Here is a 17,299-nt window from a genome sequence, read left to right on the forward strand (position 1 = left end):
TTCTGAACTAAGGTCTTCATGGGTAGATATAAGACCCACAGGGAAGATGCAAATCTACTAATAAGGCAGGCCCGTGTATATGGAGTAGCTAGTAAGGAGCGTACTGTTTTGTCCAGGCCAGCAAGTCCCTGGCATAGTAGGAGAGTTGGTGGCCAACGCAGGCGGTGTTTGAAGGGGAGCTTGCTGAAGGGGGTACAGTTTTAGGCTGGGGAAAATGTCGAAACTAAGGAGAAAAGATCAAGTGAGCAGAGGAGTCTACTGTAGTTTAGAGCCCAAGGTAAGCAGTAGGAAAAGGCCCAAGGTGCTCCTAGGGGGAGGCATCAGCCCTACCTATAGCCAGTCAAGGTTTCTTTTAATCCTTGTACTTAGGTTCTGAAGGGACTGGACTGAGGATGGCAAACTCCTTGGTCTGAGGCTTGATTTTTCTCACCTCTCACCAACAGATTGCTTTCTCCACCCAGATACCCCCACACCACCCTCTCTATCCTTCTGGAGGTTTGAGTCCTGAGGCCACAAGAGATATAGTTCATGTGTGGAGTTGGCTCCCCAGTCATTCCCCAGAGCCAAACTGTTTGCAAGTGCTATACAGCAAAGAGTGATGAGCAGAGGAGCAGGACTTTATTCTGGACAAAAATGGCTGGGTGTTCAGTCCCCCAGCAAGATAGATGCCTCACGCACATGCTGCCGTACCACATGGTCCAACAAGGTGTGCACATCTCTAGCTGCTTGGGCAGCGGCCTCAAGCACCTGCTCCAAGTGGTCCTCATGCAGCCGGGCATCCATTTCAAGCAGCGCGATCTGGCCTGAGGCTGGCAGCAGGGCCAGGGCTAGTTGGGGACCACCAGCTGCTTCCTCCACATGGCTGAGGTCTGCCAGGGCTGTGCCTTCCACAAAACCAGCTGAACATGCACACACAAAGTCCCGCATGGGTATCCCAGCATCCAACACTGCCAGCGTGGCGGCATTCACACAAGCTGCGTAGGTTCCACCATCAGCCTGCAGCACCTGTAAGGACCCCCCCCCCACGCTGTTATCAGTCCATTAAACTGCCATTCCATCCTCCAGTTCCCTTCCCTCAGTGGGTTGAAAACTGCAGCCAGCTCACCTGCACATAGATGTCAATCTGGGATCGTGGGTGCAGCTGAGTAAGAATGGCTGCCTCAAAGGTCTGGCGCAGCTGTAGGCCCATTTCACAGGACTTACGGTCTCCATGTGGCCTCCGCTTGCGCTCACCTGTGCTGAAGGTTGCTGAACTATATTGACAGTTCACCAGAGCCCGGTCAGGCAGGGCTCGAGACCTGGAACCCCGGATCTAGAAGAGAAAGGATGCATAAGTCAAGCCTACCCTCCCAGCTCACATTCCCTAGTCCTTTTTTTTTTTTTTTAGAAAGAGACAGGGGGAGAGAGAGAGAGAATTTTTAATATTTAATTTTTAGTTAATGGCGGACACAACATCTTTGTTTGTATGTGGTGCTGAGGATTGAACCCGAGCCTCAGGCATGCCAGGCGAACGCGCTACCGCTTGAGCCACATCCCCAGCCCCTCCCTAGTCCTTTCAAGAGACTTTCTCCTTCTCAAGAGAGTGGCAGCAACCTTATCTCCAAAAATTCAAGGGAGATCCATTTGTCAGTCTAGGCCATCATCACCTCTGGCGTGCATGCCTCACCTCATTTCTTCCCAACTCCTCCAAGTGGTGGCCACAGTATGTTTAAAAACATCAGGCCGATTCTGTCTCATCACACACTCACATTCTACTTAACTACTAAAGGCTTCTTTATGCAGGAAATAAAATCCCAAATCTTTTCCCCAGTCTACAAAGCCCTAGGCCCTCACCTCCCTGGAAACCGTTATTTGGAATTATCTCCTCTCCCTCCACCGTCATTCTTTCGGCTTTGCAGAAGTGCCATGTTTGTTTCTACCCATTGCCTTTATCCTGGCTTCTTTCACCTAGAAAGTTGGGCTCCCACATTAATTTGCTAAGCAATTAAAAATTATCTCTGCGTTGGGGAGGCACTGTTATAACGTAGAACGAAGCAATAAAATCAGAGTTTTATTTATTTAAAGTCGCTGCTCTCAGAGAGTTTATGTTCTCGTGGGAAGACAAACGAGTAAGATTAAGTAGAGCTGACGTTCGGGTGGTAGACACAAAGGCATCAGACCGTGTTGTGGCCTGGAGCGGCAGCTTCCCAAACATGACGGAGGAGAACAGCGGGGAAGTGACCGAATGGGCGAGTGCCTGGCACGATGAGGAACCCGACAGGGGAGAGCAGGGCGCAGGAGAGAGAAGGACATACCCAGAGATGCACCTTAAGAACTTGGGCATTTACTCAGCCGATATGCGGCTTCGAGCATTCGTTGCGTAAACGGGAGGCGCGACCGCGACCCCGCCGATCCCACGCGGCACACTCGCCTCGTGCGGCCCGTAGACCACTGCCAGCGCCTTGGTGTTGCCCTGCTCGATGTAGGCCGAGCCGTCGGCCTGCGCGAACACGCCCATGCGCGCCTGGATCTTGCGCAGCTCCCTGGCGCGACGACCGTCCACCCGGTAACCCTGGTCAGACAGGAGCTCCAGCCCCGCCATGTCGCCGGCCCAGCTCTCCGTCTCGCGGAGAACACTGCACCCTGAGACCCGGGCTTGGCAGACCCAGTTTCCGGCGGCCCGGCCCGCTTCCGGGCCCGGGAACTAAGGACTCCTTCCGGGCCCGGTCTCCTTCCGGGCCTGGGGACTAGGACTCCCGGCTGTCCGGCCTCCTTCCGGGCCTAGGGACTACGACTTCCGGAAGTTTTGTCGTCCTTTCGGCCTAAGCAACGAAGGCTCCCGCGACCCTGCTTTCCCCTCTCCGACCGGGGGAGGGCGTAGCTCTCCGGTGCGCCCCGGCTCAGCCCTTGGCCGGCTGGCCTCTGGAGCCGGCTTCCGGGTTCGCCCGTGGGCGGGGCGGTGCTTTTGTGGGCGGGTGCTCGCGGGGCCGCAGTGCAGGCGTTCATTCCAGATGGGACATTTTTCCGTCCTCTTACTGTTTTATTCATTTTTTTTTCCAGGGGTTGAACCTGGGGAGGCTCCACCTGAGCTAGATTCCCGTTTCCCCGCCCGAACCTCGTCGGGATCGAGGTTCGACGCGTGCTAGGCAAGTGCTGTCCCGTGAGCGCACCCCAGGCCGAGGCAGGTCTTACAGAGTTGCTAAGGCTGGCCTGGAATTTGTGATCCGGCCCCAGTGTCGGGGTAGCAGGACTAGGATGTAGGCTCCACAGCGAGCTAGACACGCCTTTTGTCACACACATGTGTGATCAGATTTACTGTGAAGCAGTCTGATTTTCCTTTTCACTTGGTTCTTCTGTCGTCCACCTTAACACAATAAACTGTCCGTTCTGTGGTTTCCTCCATAGCCTGACTTCAAACAAATCCTGGACAAACACAGCTAGACATCGGCTTTGGGAACCCTGATTAGTTTTTTAAATACCATTTCATAGGCAATTATTTTTGTAGTTTTTGAAGGGTTATGGAAAATAATATTCCAACAAGATAGTGCTCCCCCTCTCAAAAAAAAAAGGAGGGACAGTGTGACTCAGAGGAGGAAGGGGAAAGTTCAAATCCTGATACACACACACACACACACACACACACAAATATTAGCCAAATATTAAACCTCTCCCAATACATCCTTTCCCAGTAATAATGGGCCCTGAGCAAACTTTGGTCCTTTCCCAGGCTCATCCCCAGCATCTCCACCAAAATCATTTACCCCTTCCCAGGCCCAGAGGGTCCTGAAGGCAGGAGGCAAATACTGAAATGCTGGGCCCTGGACTTTGACGCTTTCCCATTGCAGATGAGTCCTGAAGGAGAAAAGGAACAGTGACCCTCTAGGTAACGGTGGGTCCCAGAGGAAGGAAGATAAGCACTGAACACAGTTCTGAGCTTTTCCTAGTGACAGTGAGTTTCAGACTTTTCACAGCTGCTTTCCTGAGTTAAAATCTTAACCTGAACCACGAGGTCCCCAAGTGTCCAGACAGCATGCTCGCAGTGTCCAGTGATTAATTCACCCTCACCGTAAACTACAAAGCCTAGACCCCTTCTCCTACCTGGGGGTCATTACTATACCCAGAAAATGAGCCCTCCTGTGCTGATGGATTGACTTTGCTGCAGACAGGAAAGCGTGCTGATCTGAGGTTTGCTTCCCATCTCCTGCCTGCATCATTTGTGGGCCATGCACTTACATTTTTCACCGAAAAAAAAATGCTGGGCATGGTAGCACATGCCTATAATCCCAGCAGTTCTGGAGGCTGAGGCAGGTGGATCACAAATTCAAAGCCTACCTCAGCAACTCAGTGAGACCCTGTCTCAAAATAAATTTTAGAAGGGGGGAGGAGGCTGGGATTGTGGCTTAGTGCCTAAACTCCCCTGTTACACACACACACACACACACACACACACACACACACACAGCCTTATGAAATTCCTCCCAAGTAATCTTGCAGAGTTAATAATTTTTTGGTGGCTGCTTGATACCCAAAAGTGGGGTGGTATTTCCACTACTGCTCAATGGTAGACAATTGGCTTATATTTCTTATATGGAGTCCCAGGAGCAGAATTTCTGAGTGCAGGCTCTAAGTATGAGAGTAAGTTCCTTCATCCTTCCTTTGCCCCAAAGAGTAAATTACACTTTTTAGAATAAAACTTTCCAACCTACACAGCATGATTGACATCATGTTATTACTCTTATTTCTAGTTCTGGTGATTTCAGCCTCTCCTGACAGTCCCATCCAATGGAAAGAAGGAAAGCTGGGGAGCTCTCCTCCCTTGAGGTCAATGTCATCAGCAAGAACCCCTTCCCCCATCCTGAGGTGCATTATCCAGCCCCTCCTCAATGCTTAGAAGCCAAGTCTCCTGCTCCAAATCTGAAAGTGGAAAGATTACCTGAATGGGTTGCAGAGGAAGAGGCCCTGAGGCGTCCTAGTGAGATGGGACCATCATAGGGACAAAGGACAAATGCATTTCTGGGCTTTGACTTCTGGCCTGACTCAAACCCCAAGAGGCTTGGAGTGTGCCACCCTCAAGAAGATCAGTTTTGCAGGATTGAGGTCAGGTTGCCTGGAATGTGTTCTCTTGAGCAGCTTCAGAAACTTAGCTATCTTTAGCACAGGGCAAAATTCTTGAATATATCTAAAGTCAATTAACATTTCCACCATTGCAAGTAGTCAATAAAACTACTTGTTTAGGGAGCCAGCCTGACATCTATTTGTGAGAGCTGTCTCCCTAAATGGAAGCCCCAATAAAAGCATACTCATTCACCTGACTCCTATTTCAATATTTCCACCTTCATCAGGTCAAAAGATCCCAGTGTCCAGCAACACTAGAAAGACTATCAGGTCTGCTCCCAGCATGGCCATGCCTTCACCTCTCCTTAGATCCAGCAGCTAGGCTGCAGTCAAATGGACCCTCGTTTCTCCCACTGAGAATACAAATTCCATCCCCCTTTCCAGAAAGGAGTTGTATATTTGTAGTATTTCTTGCTACTTAATCTTAGTGGCTTAAAATAATGAAAATCATTTTATTACTATCTGCAGAAATTCTCAAGATTCCCTAGCTTTGGCTAGACAGTTTGCACTTTCTTTCCTGCAGTTGTCACCAGATGCTGCTGGGGCAGGAGCCCAAGACTCCCTCCCTCATGTCTTTGGTGGTTGACGTGGGCTGTTGGCCAACACTGTCTGGGCTTTTAGGCAGCATGTAAACATGGCTTCTCCTTGTGTCCTGGGCTTCCTGGAAACATGGCAGCTGAGCTCTAAAAGAAGCTTCCAGGGGGATGTGCATGGTGTTTTACGACCTTGCCTCAGAAGTCACAGAGTGTCACTCCTGCAGGGCCCCTTGGACAAGACCATCATATGGGATAAACTCAAGGAGAGGGGACATGGCCTGCACTCTTCAATGGCTGCAGGGTCACCGTTGTGTTATAAGAACATTATGCCAGGGCTGGGGTTATAGCTCAGTGGTAGAGCGCTTGCCTGGTGCATGTGGGGCACTGGGTTCCATCCTCACTACCATATAAAATAAAGGTGTTGTGTCCATCTACAGAAGAACATTGTGCTGAAGTGGGCTGGGGCAGTACAGTTGGCTGCAGGTGCCCAAGACAGTGGTCACAGCGTCCCCTCCACAGAGACTATGCTCTGAAGACTGTACACCAGAGTTAGTGAGTAAGCCACTTCCCTGATGCTGATACCACCTATTACTGGTGACAAGGAGTTCCATTTTTCCAGGTGTTGAAGTTTCAACAATGGAGAATCACTGAGGCAAGAGTAAAAAGCAAGTTGAATTGTTGTGTAGACTTCTCTACAGAGAAGGGGACACAGAGTTGGTATCCAAAGAAGTGAGAGTGTCCTGCCCCTTTAAAAAATTCTACATTTTATTAGTTCTCATGCTCTCTTTGCCCCTTATCTCTCCCCATCCTGCATCCATGACCAGTGGTCAGGGCGAGCCAAAAGGTGGGAAGCAAATAGGTAAAGAGAAAGAGCCAAGTGGTGGAGTGATCCAAGCAGTAAGGTTTCAATTAACAACTCTCATGACTCCCTGCAGGAAGGAAGGGTTCCTGGGGTAGGTCACTCAGCAACCAGATGGAGCAGGAGAGGGAAAGAGCAGCATTTGATTTTCTTCCCAGATGACTGTCCTCCAGTGTGAAGGCCACATACTTTTTTGTGCCTCCACTCAAAAAGAATGTCAAGAGGCCACTAGAGAACTTCTAAACTCCGTAGCTGATAAGAGGTATAAAGTCTCAAAGAAGAAAGCTCAATTGTGCCCCAAAGAAGTTCAATATTTAGAATTACAGCTGTCTCAAGGAACCCACAAACTAGGACAGGACAATATCCTCTACCTCAGACCATGAGGCAACTCAGAGGCTTCCTGGGGGTAACTGACACTCAGGCGTTGGATTCCTGGATATGGGGAATTAGCTAAGCCTCTCTATAGCCTCCTCAAAGAAGCACTACCCAAGAAACTCCCTGATATGGGAACCAGAACAATCAAAGCCTTACTCCAAGTCCCTGCCCTCAGTTTACCTACTGAACAAAAAATGTGACCTGCTTGTCACTGAGAGAAGAAGAACAGCCTTGGGAGTGGTCACAAAAAAGAATGAGCCTGCTCAACAGCCAGTAGCTTATCAGTAAGGAGCTTGATCTCCTGCCTGGAGAATGGCCTCACTGTTTGAGAGTGATAGCGGCAGTAGCCCTACTAGTCCCTGAGGCAGCCAAAACCATCCTGGGAAGAGACCTATTGCACCTATGCTGTATTGGCCTAGGGTTCCAAAGGAAGGCCCATCCTTTCTTATATTGGGCCTACCTAGGCCAGGTGACTGCAGTTTGCTTCTTCCCCTAGGCTTGACCACTATGCCATCATCAAATTCTCTCTGACAACTGAGTCAGCCATGAAGAAGATTGAAGACAACAACTCACTTGTGTTTATTGTGGATGTCAAGGCAAACAAACACCAGATCAAACAAGCTGTAAAGAAGCTCTATGACATCGATGTGGCCAAGGTTAACACCCTGATCAGGCCTGATGGAGAGAAAAAGGCATATATTCGACTGGCTCCTGATTATGATGCGTTGGACGTTGCCAACAAAATTGGGATCATCTAAACAAAGTCTAGCTGTCTAATTCTAAATATACTTTCTTTTTTCCAACATAAAAAAAAGAGACCTATTGTCTGCACCTCCCATGATCTCTCAGGGATTCTAAATACAAAAGGAAGAGTATGGATCTCAGGTGCCTTCTTTTTTTAAAATATTTACTTTTTAGTTTTAGGTGGACACAATATCTTTATTTTATTTTTATGTGGTGAGAATCGAACCCTGTGCCTCAGGCTCCCTACCACTTGAGCCACATCCCCAGCCCCTAGACAGGTGCCTTCTAAAATGTCAAACCTTATTCTAGATGGACCCATAACTCAAATGAGGACTTGCTCCAATTTAAACCCAGCCACCTTCCTCCCAGAGACTTTAAAGGGAAATCCTGAACATGACTGCCAATAGGTCCTAGCTATAAATTACTCAGCCCAGAAGGAATTTTCAATCCTTCCCCTGTCCAATCTAGACCTCATCATGTTCACAGATGGGAGTTTCTTTATGGAACAAAGAGAACACAAAGCTGGATATGCTGTGGTGACTTTACATGACATCATAGAGGCACAATCTTTGACCTCAGGCATATATATCCCTAACCAGAGCACTCAATTTAGGGAAGCAACAAAGAATTAATATTTACACTGACTCTAAATTTGCCTACCTAATCCTGCATGCACATGCAGCAATTTGGAAGGAAAGAGAATTTCAAACAACTGTGGGAACATTTATTAAAAAACTATGAGCTGATTTTAAAACTGCTATAAGCTGTTCATTTACCCAATAGAGCAGAGGAAGAGAGCGGAGAGGAAGAGAGCAGAGGAAGAGAGCAGAAAGGAAGAGAGCAGAGAGGAAGAGAGCAGAAAGGAAGAGAGCAGAAAGGAAGAGAGCAGAGGAAAAGAGCAGTGCCAAGGTCAATGCTTGGCACCAGAATCACGAGCCACCACACAGCTTTGTAGATTCAAACAGCAATTCTTTATTCCAGCTCTCACACCACCTCCACACAGGTCCAGGGGCAAACAAGTTCTGCCGTCTCCCGCACAATTCACCTACTCCACGAGGCTATCTCCAAATCCCATTTTAATCTCACGAGAACTCAACGGGAACAAGCAGCAGGAACACCCTAATCCCAGCAATAATCTTCAACTTCCAACTTCCCTAAAACCCATTATCTTAAACTGGCAATGCCTTAAACTCAAGGAGCCGGTTACTTCCTCAAACCTGATCAGCTCTAAACCCGGATCTGCCTAGGTCCTTGAGCAAGGTCACCTCATTAAAGCATGCATGCAATGTCCCATCAAATGTCCTCTAAGCAGCATGGGGTACGCTTGGCAAGGAAATTTCGATGCGTCATTCCTACTTGGTAATGGCCCTCAGCATCTCCCCCCTTCTGATTAATTAAACAACAAGCAATGTGGCTTAGGACCGTGCCTGGTAGGTTGTCCAATTCAACATGTGGTTCTTACCCGTCATGGGAGAACTGACCTTTACACGTCAATTTCCTGTCTTAGGTTGAATCCACTGCAATCAGATCAACCCGTGGCTGACTACCGGTCCAGCATTCAGCCATGCTTGTGGATAGGCCTAAGCACCAGTAGGGGGGTGAGGTTCTTGCCTCACCTCTGTTGGCCCCCAAATTTAACCTTGGTGCCAGTGGGGGGGTGAGGTTCTTGCCTCACCTCTGTTGGCCCCCAAATTTTAGACCATCACTAGTAGAAGGGAGGAAGATACAGAAATGCCACGACACCAAGCCAATTGACGGCTCCTTTGGAAAAATTGCATCACTGGTGACACCATCAGCAAAGATGCCAGCATTACCACAATTAACATGGGGTGCGCTGGCAAGGAAATTGCATCACTGGTGACACCATCAGCAAAAATATGCCAGCAGTACCACAATTCGCTGCACCAGACGATAGTTCACAATGCATGCAACTGATATATAGTCCAGGCAAGTTCTACAGGCAGTTCAAATCGGAGGAGTCTATCAATATGTCCATTTCCTCCCAAAGTAAATCAAGTCCTTGATTGAGCATTACTTGTTGAGTTATATTCATTGATGCATCAGTTTATACAGTTTACTGTGGTAGCTATCATAGAAGCTGTAGTTTGGTTTTCTTAGTCTTCACCGGCACTGGGATGGAGATGGGAATTCTGGCAATGATGTTAAAGAGACATTATCCTGAACAGAATTATTAAATATAATGAAAAGGAAAAGTGAAAGTAAACAAACAGATCTGTTAATCACCTTTAAAAACAATAGTAAGCAAACAGATCTATTAACCACCCTTGAAAACAATCATTAACAGCTGTTTACCTAATTAGATTAAACCACTTAAATCACGTGAATAAAAAAAAAGAAAATTCGGATCCATTTTTTCATGAGCGCTTTTCATATAAAAATATGGACATACACACATACTGACATGCAACACAAACCAGTGCAGACATAACATACAACACATAAGACAATAATAACGGCCTTGTAGCTTTACCTAGGTAAAATCTCCATTGCAATGTTTAAAAACTCCACAGTCAAAAAATAAAACACAGTCAAAAAACAAAACTGATCAGAAAAACATTAACCTAGGTTTGTATGAGCTCAAAAAATAAAATAGAACTTTACGATGTGGGAAAAATGCAATAATAAAATAGATATTGAAAAAAAAAGGCACCGTGGTTAATCACTGTCGCAGATGTAAGAATAGCCAAGCTGGAGCTCTGGATTTCAGCTGTTATGGATTTCAGTCAAATCATCTTCTTTTTCTGTAGAAATTGTTTTGGTTAACCTCTCTGGAATCCAAATCGGCTGCTGTTCTCCCTGTGGGAACACACAAACGGAACCCCGACTCCAGACAATAACTGGGTCGGGACCTTTCCATTGTCCTGTTAGAATATCTTTCCAAAGTACCTTAGGCTTATGTACATTTTTCGGATACATATGTCTTTCTGCAGCACTAAGTCCTGATGAATCCAAATTTAGAAAGTTTAGAGTAAAAAGCGTTATTTTAAGTTTATCTTTGGGGGATATATACCCCTTTCCAATTCCCTCTTTTTGCTTTAATAGGTACGTTTTAATAGTTTGATGAGCTCTTTCAACTATGCCTTGTCCCTGTGGATTGTATGGGATTCCTGTTATATGAGTAATACCAAATGATGAGCAAAATTGTTTAAAAGATTTAGACGTATAACCAGGACCGTTATCAGTTTTTAACTGTTTAGGAACACCCACAGTGGCAAAATTTTGTAAGCAATGAGCTATAACATCTTTAGTTTTTTCTCCGGCATGAAGGGAGCCCATCAAAAATCCGGAAGAAGTATCAACTGTAACGTAAATATTTTAATTTTCCAAATTCTGGCAAGTGTGTGACATCCATCTGCCAAATATGGTTAGGTATCAGTCCTCTAGGATTGACTCCAAGATTAACTTGTGGTAAAAAGGTCACACAATTTTGACATTGTTTTATTATATGCCTGGCTTGTTCCTTAGTTATTTTAAAACGCTTTTGTAAAGTATTAGCATTAACATGAAACCTTTTATGAAAATTTGTAGCTTCTTCTACAGTAGAAAAAATATGTATATCATGTGTAGTTTTATCTGCTAAATCATTGCCCAAACTAAGGGCTCCAGGCAATCCTGTATGTGCCCTGATATGTCCTATAAAGAATGGATCTTTTCTATCCCAGATTAGACTTTGTATAGTGGAAAACAAAGAGAAAACAGTAGAGGAAGGGGAAATCCTACCAGCATCTTCAAGGGATGTTATAGCATTAACTACATACTGGCTATCAGAGAATAAATTAAATACAGAATCTTTGAACATCACAAAAACTTGTAGAACTGCATTAAGCTCTACCTTTTGAGCTGACTGTTTGGGAACTAAAAATGTAAAAGTTTGATCAGGGGTAACTACTGCAGCTGTACCATTATTAGACCCATCAGTGAATATATTTGGAGCATTCATGATAGGTGTTTTTCTTGTCATTTTAGGAAAAACTACAGGATGCTTAGACCAAAAAGACAACAAAGGATTAGATGGTAAATGATTATCAAATGAAACATTCGATTTACACATGATTATTGCCCAAGTATTTAATTCATTAGCTAACTCATCAATTTGCTCCATAGTATATGGAGTAATAATTTTATTGGGAGAAATTCCAAACACTGCCTTTGCTGCTCTTATACCTTTGAGTATTAATTGTCCTATAGCCTCAGGATACCTAGTAAGAATAGTGTTAGGAGAATAAGATAAATGTATCCACAATAATGGACCTTCCTGCCAAAATACTCCTGTAGGAATATTTCTTGTTGGTAGTACAATAAATAATAAAGGCAAACTTATATCAATTCTATCTAAATGTATATTTTCCATATATGTCTCAATAATTTTTAATGCCTTTCTAGCTTTAGGAGTTAACATTCGGGGTGAATTCGGATCTGATGGACCTTTTAGAATATCAAATAAAGGTCTCAACTCTCCTGTTGGTATGCCTAGATAAGGCCTTATCCAATTTATATCTCCCAACAACTTTTGAAAGTCATTAAGTGATTTGAGTTGATCTACTCGTATTTGAATTTTAGGTGGACGGACCATGGTTGAGGATAATAGAACTCCTAAATAATTAATTGGAAAATTTAATTGTACTTTGTCTATTCCTATCTCTAGATTATAATTTTTTAACAAGTTTGTAAGTGTGGCATAACATTCCAGCAATGTGTTTTTATCTTTATGTGCCAATAATACATCATCCATATAGTGAAATATTTTTAGTTCAGGATTTTGATTTCTAAGTGGCTGGATTGCTTTATTAACATATATTTGACACATAGTTGGACTGTTAGCCATTCCTTGAGGGAGTACTTTCCATTCATATCTTTCATCAGGACCTTCATGATTTAATGCAGGGATAGTAAATGCAAAACGTGGACTATCCTCGGGATGAATTGGAATCGAAAAAAAGCAATCTTTAATGTCTATAGCTAAAACATGCCACGTTTTTGGTAAAGCAGACAACTGAGGAATCCCTGATTGAGCAGGTCCCATAATAATCATCTCATTATTATTTGCTCTTAAATCTTGTAATAATCTCCATTTACCCGATTTCTTTTTGATAACAAAAATGGGAGTATTATGGGGAGATACGGAAGGTTGTAAATGTCCTTCCGCTAATTGTTGTTTGACCAGATCATGGGCTACTTGTATCTTTTCTTTAGTCAGGGGCCACCGAGGAACCCACACTGGTCTTTCTGATTTCCAAGTAATTTTGATTGTCTCAGTGGCCCTTTCTGAAAATCCAACCCATGTCTGTCTGTTCCTTGATCTATTTGAATTGGCGCTGCTATACCTTGTTCTTGTTTTCCTAATCTTTTTTCTTTCCTGATACCTTGTCTAGCCCTAGTAGTGGGCACATTAGGATTGATGTTATTTGTTAACATCAAACCTAGTTGATCTAGGACATCTCGTCCCCATAAATTAATAGGAAGGTGATCCAAAACATATGGCTGTATAGTTCCTTCACATCCTTCAGGATCCTTCCAATCTAATACCATAGCACTTCTATGGGGATTAGTTGCCACTCCTAGGCCTCGAAGCGTTTGAGTGGCTTGTTGTAATGGCCAATGTTTTGGCCATTCTTGAAGAGATATGATGCTAAGGTCAGCACCTGTGTCCAGCAGTCCATTAAAGTCACGACCCTGAATATTTAGTTTTAACATTGGGCGAGAATCTAAATTTAAAGACAACATAGCCCAATCTACACCTGTGGAGCCTAATCCCTTGGAACCTCTTTCTACATTAAGACTAGAGAACTTATTATGTAGGCTGGGTAGTATTAACAACTGTGCTATTCTATCTCCAGGTGAAATTACTGATATACCTCCTGGAGAACTAGCTATAATTTTTATTTCACCTACATAATCGGGATCAATTACCCCAGGACTTATCATAAGTCCTTTTAATGTAGATGAACTACGTCCCAACAATAAGCCTACTGTTCCTTGGGGAAGAGGTCCTTTTACTCCTGTAGGAATGATTTGAACTCCCATCTCTGGAGTTAATACTGCTCTGGCAGAGGCGCAGATGTCCAACCCTGCGCTCCCTCGGGTTTGTCTGATGAGGGATTTAATGGACAATGTGTCCTGGGCACCACCCTGATGGGGTTGCTGGGTTCCTCCACTGCCCCGTATATTTGTGGTTGTGGGCCCCGGAGCATTGGGCCCCCCGGTCCGTTTTTTGGCAATGAAGCCTGGTGCCTTTCTCCACGATATCGTGGGTAAATACCTGATCCTTGTCCGTTTTTTGATAAGGGAGTACCTTCTATGGTGGTTTGAGAACGGCATTCATTAGCCCAATGTCTCCCTCTACGGCATCGTGGGCAAATACCCGGTATTCTATTCCTTTGATTTCTAGTTTTGTTAAACCCTCCTCTTATGGGGCAACTCCTTTTAAAATGTCCTGTTTGTTCACAATTATAGCATGTTTCTAGCCTGGCATCTAAAGCCTGTTGTACTGCAGCTGCCAAGACTTGCCCTTGTTCATTAACATCTCTACATAATTTAATATATGTGTTTAAATCTTCATGTCTCCATGGTCTAATAACCTCTCTGCAGCAACGATTTGCTTGGTCATAAGCCATTTGTTTTATTAATGGCATTGCTTGTTCTGTGTCACCAAAAATTTTGGCAGCCGTTTGAATAAGCCTATCTACAAAGTCAGCGTAAGGTTCATTAGGTCTCTGTATTACCTTAGATAGCTGACCTTGTAAATCTCCATGTCCTTGTAAAGTCTTCCATGCCTTAACTGCGTCTGCAGCAATCTGTACATATACAGCAGGATCATATTCCATTTGTTGCCGCTGACCCTCATAAGGTCCCCTTCCTAATAACATATCAAGACTTCTTTGAGGGTAACCGGCTGCTGCATTTCGCCTAGCTGTCTCCATGCAAAATTCCTCATTGGCAACCTTCCATAACAAATATTGTCCTCCATTTAGCACAGATTTACACATGCTAGCCCAATCTGCTGGCGTCATGTCCAAGTTAGTAATGGACTCCACCATGCTTACCGTGAAGGGGGCTTGAGGACCATAGGTTGTTACAGCCTCCTTTAACTGCTTCACTGTGTTAAATTCTAAAACACGGTGAATTCGCTGCCCTCCTACCTGTTCAAATACAGGGCATGCTAATCTTTGAGGTCCTGTCTCAGGATCCCATCTATCAACTACGGGGTTTGAGGGCCACTCAGCTGTCTCCATCGGCGGGGCTGTTGGTTGAATTACACCCTCTGATAAAATGGAGTTAGTAACAGCCTCTTGTTGTGGTCTTTTTCCTAATAAACCCTTTTCCTTTAAATTTTCTCCCTTTCTCTGACTAGCTCGAGAGACCTTCTCTTTTGCTTGATCTAAAATGTCTTCCTCCATGGTCTGAATCTCTAACAATTTACTTAACACTTTTTCGGCTTCTTTTTTAATAATTTCTAATCTTCTATAAAGATAACGCAACCCAATAAGATAACACAAAACAAAACCACAACTGAATGAAACAAAAACTGAATAAAAATTCACTGTATGGGGCTGGGGATGTGGCTCAAGCGGTAGCGCGCTCGCCTAGCATGCGTGCGGCCCGGGTTCGATCCTCAGCAGCACCACATACCAACAAAGATGTTGTGTCCGCCAAGAACTAAGAATAAATAAATGTTAAAATTCTCTCTCTCTCTCTGTCCCCCTCTCTCTCACTCTCTCTTTTAAAAAAAAAAAAAAAAAAAAAATAAAAATTCACTGTATCAATTTTCTCTTTCTCGGGGCTAACAAACTTCAAACCTTGAGCCAACCATTTTTCCCAGTTTTCCTGAGAAATTTCTAGGGATAGGCAGCTTGAAACAAAAATGAAATAAATCAAAACAAGAACACATTGTTTTTTGAAATGGTCACCCATTCTCTCGCCTTCCCTCAGGGGGGAGCGATTTTACTCACCTCCAAATTTCAGACGTTCCGCGTACGGGCCACCAAAATGCCAAGGTCAATGCTTGGCACCAGAATCATGAGCCACCACACAGCTTTGTAGATTCAAACAGCAATTCTTTATTCCAGCTCTCACACCACCTCCACACAGGTCCAGGGGCAAACACGTTCTGCCGTCTCCCGCACAATTCACCTACTCCACGAGGCTATCTCCAAATCCCATTTTAATCTCACGAGAACTCAACGGGAACAAGCAGCAGGAACACCCTAATCCCAGCAATAATCTTCAACTTCCAACTTCCCTAAAACCCATTATCTTAAACTGGCAATGCCTTAAACTCAAGGAGCCGGTTACTTCCTCAAACCTGATCAGCTCTAAACCCGGATCTGCCTAGGTCCTTGAGCAAGGTCACCTCATTAAAGCATGCATGCAATGTCCCATCAAATGTCCTCTAAGCAGCATGGGGTACGCTTGGCAAGGAAATTTCGATGCGTCATTCCTACTTGGTAATGGCCCTCAGCAGAGCAGAGAGGAAGAGAGCAGAGGAAGAGAGCAGAGAAGAGAGCAGAGAGGAAGAGAGCAGAAAGGAAGAGAGCAGAGAGCAGAGAGGAAGAGAGCAGAGGAAGAGAGCAGAGAGGAAGAGAACAGAGGAATAGAACAGAGGCAGAGAGCAGAGAGGAAGACAGCAGAGAGGAAGAGAGCAGAGGAAGAGAGCAGAGGAAGAGAGCAGAGGAAGAGAGCAGAGAGGAAGAGAGCAGAGGAAGAGAGCAGAGGAAGAGAGCAGAGAGCAGAGAGGAAGAGAGCAGAGGCAGAGAGCAGAGAGGAAGAGAGCAGAGGCAGAGAGCAGAGAGGAAGAGAGCAGAGGCAGAGAGCAGAGAGGAAGAGAGCAGAGGCAGAGAGCAGAGAGGAAGAGAGCAGAGGAAGAGAGCAGAGAGCAGAGGCAGAGAGCAGAGAGGAAGAGGGCAGAGGAAGAGAGCAGAGAGCAGAGGCAGAGAGCAGAGAGGAAGAGAGCAGAGGCAGAGAGCAGAGAGGAAGAGAGCAGAGGCAGAGAGCAGAGGAAGAGAGCAGAAGCAGAGAGCAGAGAGGAAGAGAGCAGAGGAAGAGAGCAGAGAGCAGAGGAAGAGAGCATGAGCTTGCAAGCTTCAGCTTAAGAAGGGCTGCTTGGTGACTTATCAGGTGCTGATTGGCAGGGTGACTCAGGAACAGGCGAGGTGACACTGTGTCCCACGGGGATTGGTCGAGTAAACTTTTGACTTTGGTGCCCTTTGGAGAGGAGTGGGAGGAGTAAGGTATTACTTGATGTTCTTCTCAGAAACTGGAGAAACTGGATGGGAGAAATAAAACCAAAAGGCAAGGTCTCCCACACACCCAGTAGGATGGCTTTAGATGTCCTCACTGCAGCCCAAGGTGGTACTTGTGCCATTATTAAAACTGAATGCTGTGTATATATCCCTGATAATTCTGGCAATGTGACTACATGCTTAAAAATTTACATGCTCACAAAGCGGTCATGGCCTTGCCAACCTTGTCACGGGAGCAATTTCTTAGCTCCTGGTTCTCTGGTGCCTCCTGGTGAGAAACATTGTTAGTCTCTGTCATTGTCATCATTCTTGTTGGCATACTCCTATGCTGTGGCATTTATTGCTTCATTAATCTCATTCCAGGACTGATAATTTATTATTTCTCTTATAGACTACCCATCACTCAAATGGCCTTCCAGCCTGTTACTTCT

The 17,299-nt window shown here is 45.2% G+C and overlaps 1 protein-coding gene and 1 long non-coding RNA gene across 2 annotated transcripts; one reads left to right on the forward strand and one right to left on the reverse strand.

Moving 5' to 3' along the window:
* Nucleotides 1-596: 596 nt before the first annotated feature.
* Nucleotides 597-2,719, reverse strand: Exosc4 (exosome component 4). Its single transcript, XM_005316054.4, has 3 exons — nucleotides 2,411-2,719; nucleotides 1,106-1,312; nucleotides 597-1,005 (listed from the first exon to the last, which is right to left on the reverse strand). The coding sequence occupies exons 1-3, from the start codon at nucleotides 2,579-2,581 to the stop codon at nucleotides 646-648; spliced, it is 738 nt and encodes a 245-aa protein (XP_005316111.1). The 5' UTR covers nucleotides 2,582-2,719; the 3' UTR covers nucleotides 597-645.
* Nucleotides 2,720-2,757: 38 nt separating this feature from the next.
* On the forward strand, nucleotides 2,758-3,381 carry LOC120892855 (uncharacterized). Its single transcript, XR_005737631.2, has 2 exons — nucleotides 2,758-2,867; nucleotides 3,040-3,381. It is a non-coding gene; the product is annotated as an uncharacterized LOC120892855 (long non-coding RNA).
* Nucleotides 3,382-17,299: the final 13,918 nt, after the last annotated feature.

The sequence above is a fragment of the Ictidomys tridecemlineatus genome, chromosome 7 (genome assembly GCF_052094955.1).
Source record: "Ictidomys tridecemlineatus isolate mIctTri1 chromosome 7, mIctTri1.hap1, whole genome shotgun sequence".
In the NCBI taxonomy this organism is placed as follows: domain Eukaryota; kingdom Metazoa; phylum Chordata; class Mammalia; order Rodentia; family Sciuridae; genus Ictidomys; species Ictidomys tridecemlineatus.